Source organism: Pistacia vera, unplaced genomic scaffold (genome assembly GCF_008641045.1).
Source record: "Pistacia vera cultivar Batoury unplaced genomic scaffold, PisVer_v2 Contig204, whole genome shotgun sequence".
NCBI lineage: Eukaryota > Viridiplantae > Streptophyta > Magnoliopsida > Sapindales > Anacardiaceae > Pistacia > Pistacia vera.
The window spans coordinates 1370722-1385132 of NW_022196007.1; the positions used below are offsets into that span (position 1 = coordinate 1370722).

The 14411-nt window shown below is 35.1% G+C and overlaps 1 protein-coding gene across 1 annotated transcript; it reads right to left on the reverse strand.

The window, feature by feature from the left end:
* Nucleotides 1-3753: 3753 nt before the first annotated feature.
* On the reverse strand, nucleotides 3754-12733 carry LOC116128750 (sister chromatid cohesion protein PDS5 homolog B-like). Its single transcript, XM_031414497.1, has 22 exons — nucleotides 12450-12733; nucleotides 10080-10283; nucleotides 9787-9968; nucleotides 9536-9662; nucleotides 9187-9396; nucleotides 8813-9029; nucleotides 8591-8736; nucleotides 8350-8495; nucleotides 7914-8063; nucleotides 7749-7797; nucleotides 7456-7647; nucleotides 6946-7128; nucleotides 6340-6494; nucleotides 6135-6261; nucleotides 5877-6026; nucleotides 5726-5782; nucleotides 5396-5532; nucleotides 5117-5234; nucleotides 4878-5012; nucleotides 4564-4748; nucleotides 4141-4297; nucleotides 3754-4014 (listed from the first exon to the last, which is right to left on the reverse strand). Exons 1-22 carry the CDS (start codon nucleotides 12540-12542, stop codon nucleotides 3754-3756), a joined length of 3381 nt encoding a protein of 1126 aa, XP_031270357.1. The 5' UTR covers nucleotides 12543-12733.
* Between the last annotated feature and the right edge of the window lie 1678 nt (nucleotides 12734-14411).

Here is a 14411-nt window from a genome sequence, read left to right on the forward strand (position 1 = left end):
TCAGCAAGCAAAAGCTACACATGATAGATTGTAGCGGTAAGCATTGGGTGACAAAAGACAAGATTAAAAAAAACTTCACATAATGCCACACACAAACTGCAAGCAAAGAAACATGCCAAAGAGCAAACTAACAACAAAATCTATATGGATGAATACAATTATAAATTTAGGAGCACATATTTTTTCCCCTAGTATATCATGCAAGATTGTGTATATTGTGCGTTCCCAGATGATTTTTGTACGGCAACCTCCAGAAAAATTTCTTTTACATGCTCCTTGTTGAAAAGTAAATACGAACATTTCATAGAGAGAGTGCTCAGGAAATCATAAAGTCGGTGTTTTTCGCCCAGTATTTAAGCAAATCATCTGCAAAAAAAACTTATATTAGCAAAATCAAACTGAGAAAGAAAGCAACGGTTGTTAGTGGATAGATAAGGCTGATAAGATCATGTTGCTATAGCAAAAAAGACACAATTACCTGTTTAGCTTATGTTCTGTCTCTTTCTTATTAGCAGGGTTAGCAAATAATCTCCATTATTAGTTACTACATTTTATGGCAGATATCAAATCCTTATATGATTCTTCAATGATTTACTTAAAAGACATGGACAAAAAACAGCGCTCAAATCCATTGCCAATGTAATTCCCACCTCGAGGATCTCTCAGTATCTTATTGCTTACCGACTAGAACAAGCTTGATGAAAGCTACGTTTGGATCAAGATATTCGTCAATATCTTCCAGAATTAGCATCTTTCAATTGATCAAGAATCTGAAAATTCTCCTCAGCTTTGTAGCTCAGCAAAAGAACGAGACATGACTCGGAAGCAAAATAAAACTTTTTTTGGATCTCAGGGGCATCCCCATCCTGTATTTGAATGAGAACCATTTAGTTTAGCTCCAAAATAAATTATAAATGTATTCTGTCTCTTCATTATTAGTAATGCAACTTCCAAAATTTGCGAACCTGATGCATCTGCCTAAGAGAGAGATATCTCTGCATCTCTTGCTGCAACCTGCAATCCAAGAGGAAATCCCCTGAAAATCAGTGCACAATCTATCAAATACACAAAATGAAAGATGAGAGTTCAAAGGTCATGTGATGCTCAATATCAAACCAAGCATCATCCTTGTTTTTGCTCAAGGATTTCTCAGAGCTTCATCATAACTCTGTCAAAGCCAGAGAAAACTCTCACCCAAAGTCTTACTCTATCTTTTACTGAGAATCCGGTTGGGAACAAGGAACCCGATAGATAGATTCAATTGTATCAGATCTGCAAAATGGATCACATGTGTGAGACAGTTGGATAAACATAAATGAAATTATCCAAAAATTATCCATCAAGGAGCAAACACTTATAGCGCTTTTGCTTTACCCCAAATTGTCTCAATCAAATTGAAACCAGTCGTAAAACCCCTTAGCTTTGTAATAACAGAAAAGGAAGCATGAGGGTCCCACATTTAAACAGTCACAAACATTATGGTTTCTCATTGCTAAATGCTAATACACTTTGGTTTCTCATTGCTAAATTCTGTTTTAGGTGAAAAGAAGTATTACCTGAAGTCTCTGTCATAGAAACACCTCAAAATTTTCCCAGGAATCAATCAATTCATTATGATCTACTGAACCACCAGAGGACCTCAGGCAATATACTCTGAAAACCTCAGCAGCCTCTCCATAGTATAAATTTTAACAGTAGCTGAAATTGGGAAGCAAGACATTTCTATAATGAGAGAGGACAGAGAGAGTTATGGACAAATCAGCAACACAAAGGAAACATTATACATACAGATTTGTCTCGAATACGCTCTGCAACTAGTTTCAAAGTCTCAACAGGAATAGAATTCAGAGCTTGGCACGCCACATCACAAATTACAGCAACAACTTGCTTTCGTAATTTTCATCGTAGTCCAGGAGCCGGTCACAGAGGACAGCTAGAAAATGTTGAACCACAACAAAAATCAGCAGGCAACACTTACATTAATTTGAAACAAATGCACAAACTTACAGAGAAGTTGGGGAGCCTCAGCCCTTAAAGGATCTGACAGCAGGCAGGTCTTGACATGATCAAGGACAGACATACGAACAGTAACTACTCTGTCAGTCGACCTTTTCAAGAACTCTGAAAAGATAGGCTGAAATGCTTCTGTGTTAGAAGACTCAGGCAGAGCAAACAGTCTCGACTAATGCACTGCTTTTAAACGAGTGTCCAGCTGCTCAGTCTGCAGATGATAAAAAGGGTTACTAAGAAGCCATTCATCATGTAATCATCTTTAAACTCTATTGTAGTCAGGAAATTAAGATTCTGACAGATCTGTATCAAAATCAGGATGTAATAGTATTGTCCTAGAAAAATTAACCAGGAATCGATAATTACCAGCAACTCTCCAGTGAGGTATGGAACAACTCCTGATAAGATATGAGGAGCACAACGATAAATATCATAAATAACTTCATGGTAGTCAATTTGACTATTTCTGGCCTGCTATCGCCTGACATTGATGACACGAGGAATTGTTTATGCCAGCTTCAAGTTTTCCAGCACATTGCTTTAGACATCATAGCAAGCCTCTTTGGGGTACCTGGCAATTTAAGAACCAGAAAATCAGTCATTCAAAGTAATACAACAAAGACTTTAACACAAAGGAAATTATACACACACCCACAACATAAAAACACAACCATTTTCATAAGCTCGTAAAGATTTGAAATACTTACACTTTTGTTACGACCTAATACAGACAATATAGCAAGTAAAAGTCTTCGAATATCCTCACTTTCTTCTAATAGAACAATCATGATTGTTTGCATTGATGATAAACATTTTCTGGATGATCATCACTGCATGAAAGGAAATCAGAACAAAAGCAATCAAATCAGTATATTACAGACTCTTGAGAGTCAGCAAAAGGTTTCACAAACCAAATTATGTTAAAAAGACAATTATGCAAGAAAACAAACTGGCAACATCGAAAAATGTACTGAACATTTGATTCACTAGATCATCGCATTCAAGATCAACATCACAACACATGACCTATATTTTGCAAGAGTCTCCAGAATGACAACTCTCCTTCCAAATGAAGGACCACTGGTATCCTTAACCAAAAAGTACCACAATCAACTGAAAAGTATCCTGTCAATAGACAACAGACCAATTAAAAGGAAATAAATTGCAAATTTATTGGTAGTCTAAAAATATAAACCCATTTCATTAACCAGTTGACCTCATAAAGAAATGCACCTGAGAACTTCGTCACTGTAAGGAGCTCAGGTGCAGTAATCCTGGTTATCTCACAAATGAGGTTGCTACTAGAAGCTTTACATCCTATTCTTGATGCTTCAGAAATATTGGCTTGACAATTGCATTAAGAAAAGGTTGCATTGCTCTAAAATTGAAGCCGGTGGAGATTGGTCCAACTCCGACAGACATGTTGCAGCTTGCTGCAGACAGAGAAAAAGATATATGCACAATATTACCAAGTAACAAAAATAGAATGAATCAAACGCACCCTAAGTGTTAAGAGCTTTACTTGGTTGGATACTATGTGATTAAAGCAAAGACTTAATCAATTATTCCACCCCATGGCCTCTACAAGTTCATATGGTATGATAGTTGAAGCAAAAATTGCCACTTAGAAACCTAGTTTCTTACAGACAAAAACAACAGAGAAAATTAAAGACCGCTGGAGATTAAACAAGTGAGAAGCAAAGATGTGACATAAAGCCAACACATAAGAGCTGATACAATTTATCACATCCAACCTAATAATGACAGTGAATGAGCAACTTTTACTTCCACAGAATCTAGGCTTTCATAAATTTGACTAAGCCAGAAAAGGTTAAAACTTTCCAGGAGAAAACTTACCTGAGAGTCATCACCTTCTTTCTTTTCATATGGTTTGTACAGCATTGGGGGCAGAGAGACGGATGAAATCATCTCTTGTGTATCATCCTCCTTTTGTGATAAACGCTTTATGATCGACAATCCAAGGTCACAAATAGCATGTGAATTCTGGAAATTAAACAATACATAAGTTTGAAGATTACATTTTTTCTGCGTTCTCGTGGCTTTCCATGTGCTCAAAAGTTAAGGAAAAACAATAGCAAACATATGAAGATGAAAACTCTATTCCCATACCTTTGACTTGGCTGCATCAACTATGTCTTCTGAGCACTTAATACTATGAAAAAGAGAGATTATTGGAGAAATACTCTCCTTCTCCTTGTTGTTACTAGCTTCTGACTTGACATCTTCATCTTTATGAATCAACACAGAAATGATTAAGTACAGTCGCCTGAAAAGTAAAGAACATAACAGAATTCAATAAGGATAAATCCCTTTTATACAATCTAAAAATAAAATCATTGATTCAGAATATTTTGCCCTGGGTTGGATCAATCAATGAGCCATTCTCCAAAACCCATGTACTTTTGCATTTATTGAATTAAAAAGAGTCCATGGGACCCTGTGAGTATGTGTCTAATCAAAATAATAAAACAATTAAACATAAATAGTTTTCAAAAATACACACAAGACAATAAAATGTAAAATTACACGTACCGGTATACCAATTCAAATGCTTTGACATCCTTGCATTCATCTATATTTGGACATGAATGATGCGCTAAAGTATGAACCACATACGGGAGAATATATTCAGGATATGCTGTCGATGAATTTGCATCAGACTGCACAGAGATCTGACGTGCCTTCATCTGAATGATGTCGGCCAGGTTCTGTTTCTCCTGCCATTTCAAACAGGATATGAAATTTTTGCCAAAAAAATTTCAAAATTCCAACCATGGTGGAAAGCATTACATACACTGCCTCAACCATAGAGAATCACTTGGAACTAATCAAGTCTACATAAATACCTCTTCAAAGTCAAGTGGCTTAGATTCAGTTATACTAAATAAGAATGCACAAGCATATTTTGCATCCAAAAGCCGGTCCTTTACATATTGATGAACTTTGCTCAGGAATAGTTTCTTAGCTTGAAGGAAAGATATCTACAAGACCCAAAAGGGCAAAGGGAATCAATTAAATACAAGAAAAGCAATCATCTATATCAACAATATTAGATGCAGCAATATAAAATACTAAATGATCTCACCTCTGGAGTCTTCACAGTCAAGTGGAAGACATCAACAGGTATCTTCTGATCCCAGTGCTTTGACAAACGAAGAATTGCCTTTGCTGAAGCCAGCCTCAAATGGGCTTTATCAACTGAACTGTAATATGGCAAAGAGTTGTAATTCTACTCTTATCAAACTAGTGAGACATTCTAAGAGAACCAATCAATAAAACCAGCAATTGGATTATAATACAGCTTAGTTGAAAGAGAGAGAGAGAGAGAGAGAGAGAGAGAGAGAGACCCATGTGAGTCATTTACCTTGATTCTAAATCTTCTGACATTTCACCAAAAGAAAGCATGTTTCTCAGAATTCCCAGAAGTTCATCAATTCCAGGACGAAGGTGGGCATCTTTGTCAGGCAAGTAGCTCTTGACCAATGTTTTAATTCCATAAATCTGCAAGACCACCCAAAACAAGTTTGCATGTGTAACCCAATACAAAGATGATCCATTAAAAAATAGCCTCAACAAAAGTATCAGAAGATAATAACATATAGAACAATATCCCACAAGACATGAATCTACAGCAATCTTTATTATCTCAAAATAAACAATAAAGTTAAAATAAAACTCATTTAAAATGACAAACCTTCAATAAACAAAGTTCACTTCTGTCATCCCAAGATGCTTCACTCTCTACTTTTTTCTGAAACAAAGAAACACAATTTACATAAAATAACTATAGATAATGAGGTTGTAGAGGGAAGTTACACAAGTCCAGTGGACCTTGGAAAACATACATTGCCGCACCCAAGAATCTTGCTTTTTATGAATTCTACAATTTCACTCTCTCTAGTTTCAAAAACTGCCGTTGCAGTCTCTGCAATACATCCCAGAGATTGTAGAACAGCCGGCAAATGAGTCTTCTCCTCTAGCATGTCTACAAGCCTCTGGAAATTGGACAAAACACATCAACTTTGGCACATATCATTAACATTCATATTACAGATGATTTAATAGCTATTATACTGGTCATGCATGAAAGAATAATATACAACCTTGTATAAAACAGAGAGAGACATGAGCCCATCATCCTTTGTTATTGCCGCTAGTGCATGAACAGCATACTTGGCCTGTCTCCGACTTCCTTCTAAACAGAGCCTTTCCAGTACAAGGTCAACAGAACTGCAAGCAAGCAACAAGAAGGTAATAAGAATATACAACAAACAGGCTCTGAAAAGTCAATAACATCAAGAGTCGCACCTTGATGACTGTGCAAGTTGTTCTCGAATGGTCCCACCAGCTTTTGCTAAAACATGCAAGACACCTTCTTTTATAATTTCGTTGTCGTCTTTCAGTAAATTTACCAGTTCTTCTTCGGTGCCACCCAGCAAAGATGGACTGAAGCGTGCAAGAATCTGAAAATGCATTGTGTATAACATTTTCAAACAAGAATTAGAATTTATTCTGATGGGAGAAAAAGAAATGAAGAATAGAAACAACTCAAGAAAGTATGCCGTATTATTGAAGGCCACAATGCTGCAAATTCTAAGTACTGTTGTAAATGTAAAAGTAAAACAAATAAAAAATAACATCAAAGAAATGGCCAGAATGTAGTACCAAGATCAAGTACTGTTGCAATAAAATTGCTTTAAAACCATATGGGCAAAGTACCATTATCAGCAAGCAAAAGCATACAACATGATAGATTGTAGCGGTAAGCATTGGGTGACAAAAGACAAGATTAAAAACAAACTTCACATAATGCCACACACAAACTGCAAGCAAAGAAACATGCCAAAGAGCAAACTAACAACAAAATCTATATGGATGAATACAATTATAAATTTAGGAGCACATATTTTTTACCCCTAGTATATCCATGCAAGATTGTGTATATTGTGCGTTCCCAGAGGATTTTTGTACGGCAACCTCCAGAAAAATTTCTTTTACATGCTCCTTGTTAAAAAGTAAATACGAACATTTCATAGAAAGAGTGCTCAGGAAATCATAAAGTCGGTGTTTTTCGCCAAGTATTTTAAGCAAATCATCCTGCAAAACAAAAAACTTATATTAGCAAAATCAAACTGAGAAAGAAAAGCAATGGTTGTTAGTGGATAGATAAAGGCTGATAAGATCATGTTTGCTATAACAAAAAAGACACAATTACCTAGTTTAGCTTTATGTTCTGTCTCTTTCTTATTAGCAGGGTTAGCAAATAATCTCCATTATTAGTTACTACATTTTATGGCAGATATCAAATCCTTATATGATTTTCTTCAAATGATTTACTTAAAAGACATGGACAAAAACAAGCGCCTCAAATCCATTGCCAATGTAATTCCCACCTCGAGGATCTCTCAGTATCTTATTGCTTACCCGACTAGAACAAGCTTGATGAAAGCTAACGTTTGGATCAAGAATATTCGTCAATATCTTCCAGACATTAGCATCTTTCAATTGATCAAGAATCTGAAAATTCTCCTCAGCTTTTGTAGGCTCAGCAAAAGAACGAGACATGACTCGGAAGCAAAACAAAACTTTTTTTTGGATCTCAGGGGCATCCCCATCCTGTATTTGAATGAGAACCATTTAGTTTAGCTCCAAAATATAATTAATAAATGTATTCTGTCTCTTCATTATTAGTAATGCAACTTCCAAAATTTGCGAACCTGATGCATCTGCCTAAGAGAGAGATACCTCTGCATCTCTTGCTGCAACCTGCAATCCAAGAGGAAATCCCCTGAAAATCAGTGCACAATCTATCAAATACACAAAATGAAAGATGAGAGTTCAAAGGTCATGTGATGCTCAATATCAAAACCAAGCATTCATACCTTTGTTTTTGCTCAAGGATCTTCTCAAGAGCCTTCATCATAACTCTGTCAAAGCCAGAGAAAACTCTCACCCAAAGTCTTACTCTATCTTTTACTGAGAACTCGGTTGGGAACAAGGAACCAGATAGAATAGATTCAATTGTATCAGATCTGCAAAATGGATTCACATGTGTGAGACAAGTTGGATAAACATAAATGAAATTATCCAAAAATTATCCATCAAGGAGCAAACACTTATAGCGCTTTTGCTTTACCCCAAATTGTCTCAATCAAATTGAAACCAGTCGTAAAACCCCTTAGCTTTGTAATAACAGAAAAGGAAGCATGAGGGTCCCACATTTAAACAGTCACAAACATTATGGTTTCTCATTGCTAAATGCTAATACACTTTGGTTTCTCATTGCTAAATTCTGTTTAAGGTGAAAAGAAGTATTACCTGAAGTCTCTGTCATAGAAACACCTCAAAATTTTCCCAGGAATCCAATCAAATTCATTATGATCTACTGAACCACCAGAGGACCTCAGGCAATATACTCTGAAAACCTCAGCCAGCCTCTCCATAGTATAAATTTTAACAAGTAGCTGAAATTTTGGGAAGCAAGACATTTCTATAATGAGAGAGAGACAAAGAGAGTTATGGACCAAATCAGCAAACACAAAGGAAACATTATACATACAGATTTGTCTCGAATACGCTCTGCAACTAGTTTCAAAGTCTCAACAGGAATAGAATTCAGAGCTTGGCACGCCACATCACAAATTACAGCAACAACTTGCTTTCGTACATTTTCATCGTAGTCCAGGAGCCGGTCACAGAGGACAGCTAGAAAATGTTGAACCACAACAAAATCAGCAGAGCAACACTTAACATAAATTTGAAAACAAATGCACAAACTTACAGAGAAGTTGGGGAGCCTCAGCCCTTAAAGGATCTGACAGCAGGCAGGTCTTGACATGATCAAGGACAGACATACGAACGGTAACTACTCTGTCAGTCGACCTTTTCAAGAACTCTGAAAAGATAGGCTGAAATGCTTCTGTGTTAGAAGACCCAGGCAGAGCAAACAGATCTCCGACTAATTGCACTGCTTTTAAACGAGTGTCCAGCTGCTCAGTCTGCAGATGATAAAAAGGGTATACTAAGAAGCCATTCATCATGTAATCATCTTTAAACTCTATTGTAGTCAGGAAATTAAGATTCTGACAGATCTGTATCAAAATCAGGATTAATAGTATTTGTGCTAGAAAAATTAACCAAGGAATCGATAATTACCAGCAACTCTCCAGTGAGGTATGGAACAACTCCTGATAAGATCTGAGGAGCACAACGATAAATATCATAAATAACTTCATGGTAGTCAATTTGACTATTTTCTGGCCTGCTATCGCCTGACATTGATGACACGAGGAATTGTTTTATGCCAGCTTCAAGTTTTCCAGCACATTGCTTTATAACATTCATAGCAAGCCTCTTTGGGGTATCCTGGCAATTTAAGAACCAGAAAATCAGTCATTCAAAGTAATACAACAAAGACTTTAACACAAAGGAAAATTATACACAACCCACAACATAAAAGCAACCCAACCATTTTCATAAGCTGGTAAAGATTTGAAATACTTACACTTTTGTTACGACCTAATACAGACAATATAGCAAGTAAAAGATCTTCTTGAATATCCTCACTTTCTTCTAATAGAACAATCATGATTGTTTGCATTGATGATAAAACATTTTCTGGATGATCATCACTGCATGAAAGGAAATTTCAGAACAAAAGCAATCAAATCAGTAGATATTACAGACTTTTGAGAGTCAGCAAAAGGTTTCACAAACCAAATTATGTTAAAAAGACAATTATGCAAGAAAACAAACCTGGCAACATCGAAAAATGTACTGAACATTTGATTCACTAGATCATCACATTCAAGATCCAACATCACAACACATGACCTATATTTTGCAAGAGTCTCCAGAATGACAACTCTCCTTCCAAATGAAGGACCACTGGTATCCTTTAACCCACTAAAAGTACCCACAATCAACTGAAAAGTATCCTGTCAATAGACAACAGACCAATTAAAAAGGAATTAAATTGCAAATTTATTGGTAGTCTGAAAAATATAAACCCATTTTATTAACCAGTTGACCTTCATAAAGAAATGCACCTTGAGAACTTCGTCACTGTAAGGAGCTTCAGGTGCAGTAATCCTGGTTATCTCACAAATGCAGGTTGCTACTAGAAGCTTTACATCCTTATCTTGATGCTTAAGAAATACTGGCTTGACAATTGCATTAAGAAAAGGTTGCATTGCCTCTAAAATTGAAGCCGGTGGAGATTGGTCCAACTCCGACAGACATGTTGCAGCTTGCTGCAGACAGAGAAGAAGATATATGCACAATATTACCAAGTAACAAAAATAGAATAATAATGACTGTTAATAAGTGGGTGCACACATAAAGGCATCTAACTTGCTTGTGAGTACTGTAGAATGATTATTCTGTCATTTGTACACAAGATAAAACAATTATCATAATAACTAATATACTTCAGATATAATGATAGAGAGTGAGAGAGGATCCATCCTACTTGAAACAAAAGTGAACAGGATAAACAGAACAAATATGAGAGTAAGGAAATCAATGTTGATTATTGGATGGTTTTTAACACAAATAAGCTTTACTCTACAATCTTTATATGCAGCAGAAGAATATTCATGCTTCAATCCCTGAAACTTCAGGCCACATCAAAACCAAAATTGATATGTTTTATCACTAAGTAAGTTAATTTTCACCAGCCAGAAGGACAGCAGGAAACCTAGCAGTGATTGCCATATTTATGACTTCAAAATGAACAAGAGATTTGGCCAGTCAAGTAGTGATGAAAAACAAAATAATTCAAACTTAGAATGAACATTCCGGTAAGATCATTGTTGTAGTTCTGTTGTAGATATATAAAGACATGTGAAACTCTAAAACCACCCCTATCCACATCAGCACAAAACTAGTAACACCAATCGTTTAACATCATCAGCCACTAAACATATCATATATTATGCACTTAACCACCAAGAAGCATGTTTCAACAATATCATTACCTCACTATCATATCAGAAATTGGTAATGTTTACTTCTATGATTAAAAACTCTTTAATCTCGTTGCAATTAGGCAACAATGAAACAAGGAAGCCTTCATACACATAAAAGAAAGTTCCGAAAGTAAAGTTCTTTTTTCTTTTTTATTTCTCTGTTAGCTACATGTTCAATAGAAAAAACATGGAAGAACTATCTGCAATTATAATTCCCAACTGAAAGAAAAGCCAATGTTTGCAGCAGACAATCACTTGTAAGTTCCTAAACTATCAGTCTGATCTAATCAGATATCATACAGGTCAAAAGTTCCAAACCAAAAATACTAAAAGAAACTACCCCGTTTTAGGTTCCATCAGATCCACTCTCTCAGGAGCAGCCCCATTTCCCTGGTGTGAAGTTGAAAACTGCCTAATCCGTGGATATTTAAGGCATCAAAGTTCAATACAATGTGGCTCGATCCCTCTATTGTTAACGATCCAACTGACTATTCAAAGCTACAAACAGGTAGTCAGCACATAATACAGTAGATTAGCTGCACTTTGCTCCTTAAGGTGGATCAAGCATATTTGAGCAAACTCCATAAAAATTTTCAGACCTAGAATCGTTAACATACCAAAGGTACCTACAAAACTCTGCTTATGGAGCAGCCGAACTAGAAAACTCTATATCAAAACTTAAAGATTAACTGAATACTATACAAGGTCTAGATAAACTACAAGATGGTCTAAGCAACATTATAAGGCTAATCAGACACACTAATTTTTTCTCCCAGCAAACCCACTTATCCATCCCAAATACTGTTGTAGCCGATTTGAGAATACTATGTAAAGAATCCTAATTCAAGCCAATATATTATATTTTCACCAAAACTGTATATTTTGAATTCAAAAGATATTACAGAAAACTTATTAGAGAGACCAAATAAAAATATCTTGAATCTTACACTATACAATATCTATCACCAGTTGAACCAATTAAACTTTTTTTTCATCAATGTCCGAGCATGCAAGTAAACAGCAATCTTCTTAAATCATCAAGGCGTGCATATTAACCCTAGTTTGACTCATTTTGGCAAAATACCATCATATTACCAAATTCAACCGTCCAAATTGAAAATTTTACCATAATATCTTCTTCCCTCCTCCATACACAACAAATTGACACGTAAAACTTCAAATTTTCCCTCAGCTAACCCTAACAAAACATCCTCACCCTCTTGAGCTACCACAAAACCATAAACCTCGAATCAATTCCTCTCGTTCACTTAACTTTCCACGAGTCTCCCCAAAGCCAAACAAAACAGAATTAACAGAACCAACAAACGAACTAACTAACTACCAACCTAGTAAACTCCTCTCAACGAAAATCGAATTTCAAAAAAAAAAAAAAAAAAAAAACTTGAAACGAATTTAACAATTGTTGAAACAATATTCACAAATGCGAACCTTTAAGAGCTTGACGAGAGCGTCTTTGTTGGACGGAGGCGCCTCGAGCTTCGATCCAACCTCCTGCAGCTGCTGTTCAAGCTCTCCAGGCATTTTTCCGGAACCACAGACGACGTCGTTTAGCTGAGAAACTGAAGCTAACTGAAGTGAACTGAACTTGAACCCCTGTCTCTCATCGAGTCTTGGGGATAAATTTGAAACAGAACGAGAGGGTTTGGTTTTTTTTTTTTTCTTTTTTTTTTTTTTTTGCGCGTCGAGAGGTGCGTTTTCGAACAACAACTCGAAATGAGCTCTAAATGTAAGTGAAATCTACTCAAGTGTTTGATTTTTATATCTGGGTTTTTGCTCTTATGCCCTTTCATTTTTTACTATTCATTCATTGTCCAATTGACAACTTTGTATTTTTCATTATTATCCCCCCTTTCATCATTATTAATAAAAATATGTTATTATTACGAGCAGGGGCGTAGCCGAAGTATACGGATCGGGGTTACTTGACCCGTTGAAATTCTGAAATTATTAAAAGTAGGTGTATATTTTATAGTAATTAATAACTTTAACCGCACTAAAATTTATATTGACCCTACTAAAATTACATTTATTGAAAGAGAGATATTTGATGACATTTTTAAATGATTGTCTCATTATATATATTAAGAAAAAGATATATTATCAATAAAAAATTATGTAATATTTTCAGAATACGAAAAATCATCCAGGACAATTATATATTATATCTTTTTTACCCCACTAACTAGAAATCATGGTTACGCCTCTAATTACAAGTAATACTACTCTTTTCTATACACATCTTAAAATATTCATTGGAAATAATGTATCATCCTATATGGTGTTTACATATAATTTTTCATATCATCAATTCATTTACATGTTAGATCTTACATTATTTGGAATGAGTTTTTTGGGATATCTCTTGAAATACAGATACAAATTAAATATACAAAATCTTATATATATATATATATTGATGTAATATTACTATTTTAATGTCACATCACTTATTGGTATTTATTCGGCCTTTTTCGTGTTGTTTTTATATATACACTTATTTATTTATTTCGTATAGATTTGTATACATTGTTTTATATATAGTTAGGTTAATAACAACGACATTCCGTTAAGGTTTTAACTTTTTATAGGTGAGTAGAAAAGATGATTTAGATAACACGTACACCCCAAATAGTGATAGTTGTTAAAAGGAAGTTAACATATTAAGGGTGAAATTGTAACCTCTCAAAAAAAATTAATGATTTATTGGGGGTGGTTGGGTCACCGGCTTCAAACCAACCATGTTGTGTAGCTTGTGTCAAGCCTACAACGCTGTTGGCGTTAGGCGTGTGATGTGGTCTATCTCTGTGCCGCCAACGTAAGGCCACCACTCGTCCACTCCTTGTTGTCATTGTCGACCAAGGAAAGAACATACACCACCATGATGTTCTCTGCTTTCAAATCTAGGTAATAAAAATGTATATCATCAAGACATAATAAATTTTACTAGGGTAAAACAGTCTTTCTTAATGATAATCTATTTTTAGTTAAATAAACCCCCAACGCCAGTTAACAGAATCGGGTTATATGTTACACCTAATCATCTTTTCTAAGAATTTAAAAAAAGTTGAAACCTCAGGGGTATTGGTGTTATTGACCCATATGTATTATCTTTTTAATATACATTTATGATACTTTCTTCTAAAGGTTGATTTAATAACTAATTAATTAAGATTTCTATTTAAAGTGCGACCATGTATTTTTCTACATCGGTTAATTACATTAATTTGTCTATTATAATTAATAAACTTCCAATTTTTTGTCCACTATTCTCCAACATAGAGTATTAATTGGAGGTATAAACAAGATAAATTGTTTGAATTATTTGTAACAAATGAAAATACAAGTGCAAAAAGATACAATATCATTAGTTATTTATATCTCAAATTATTT

Excerpts from the sequence above, each read along its gene's own strand:
- LOC116128750 (XM_031414497.1), bottom strand. The coding sequence starts at position 12,542 with ATGCCTGGAGAGCTTGAACAGCAGCTGCAGGAGGTTGGATCGAAGCTC. Across the intron at positions 9,663-9,786 it reads ACATTTTTCGATGTTGCCAG|TGATGATCATCCAGAAAATG; the intron begins GTTTGTTTTCTT and ends CCTTTCATGCAG. Across the intron at positions 8,064-8,349 it reads TTCTATGACAGAGACTTCAG|ATCTGATACAATTGAATCTA; the intron begins GTAATACTTCTT and ends TCCATTTTGCAG.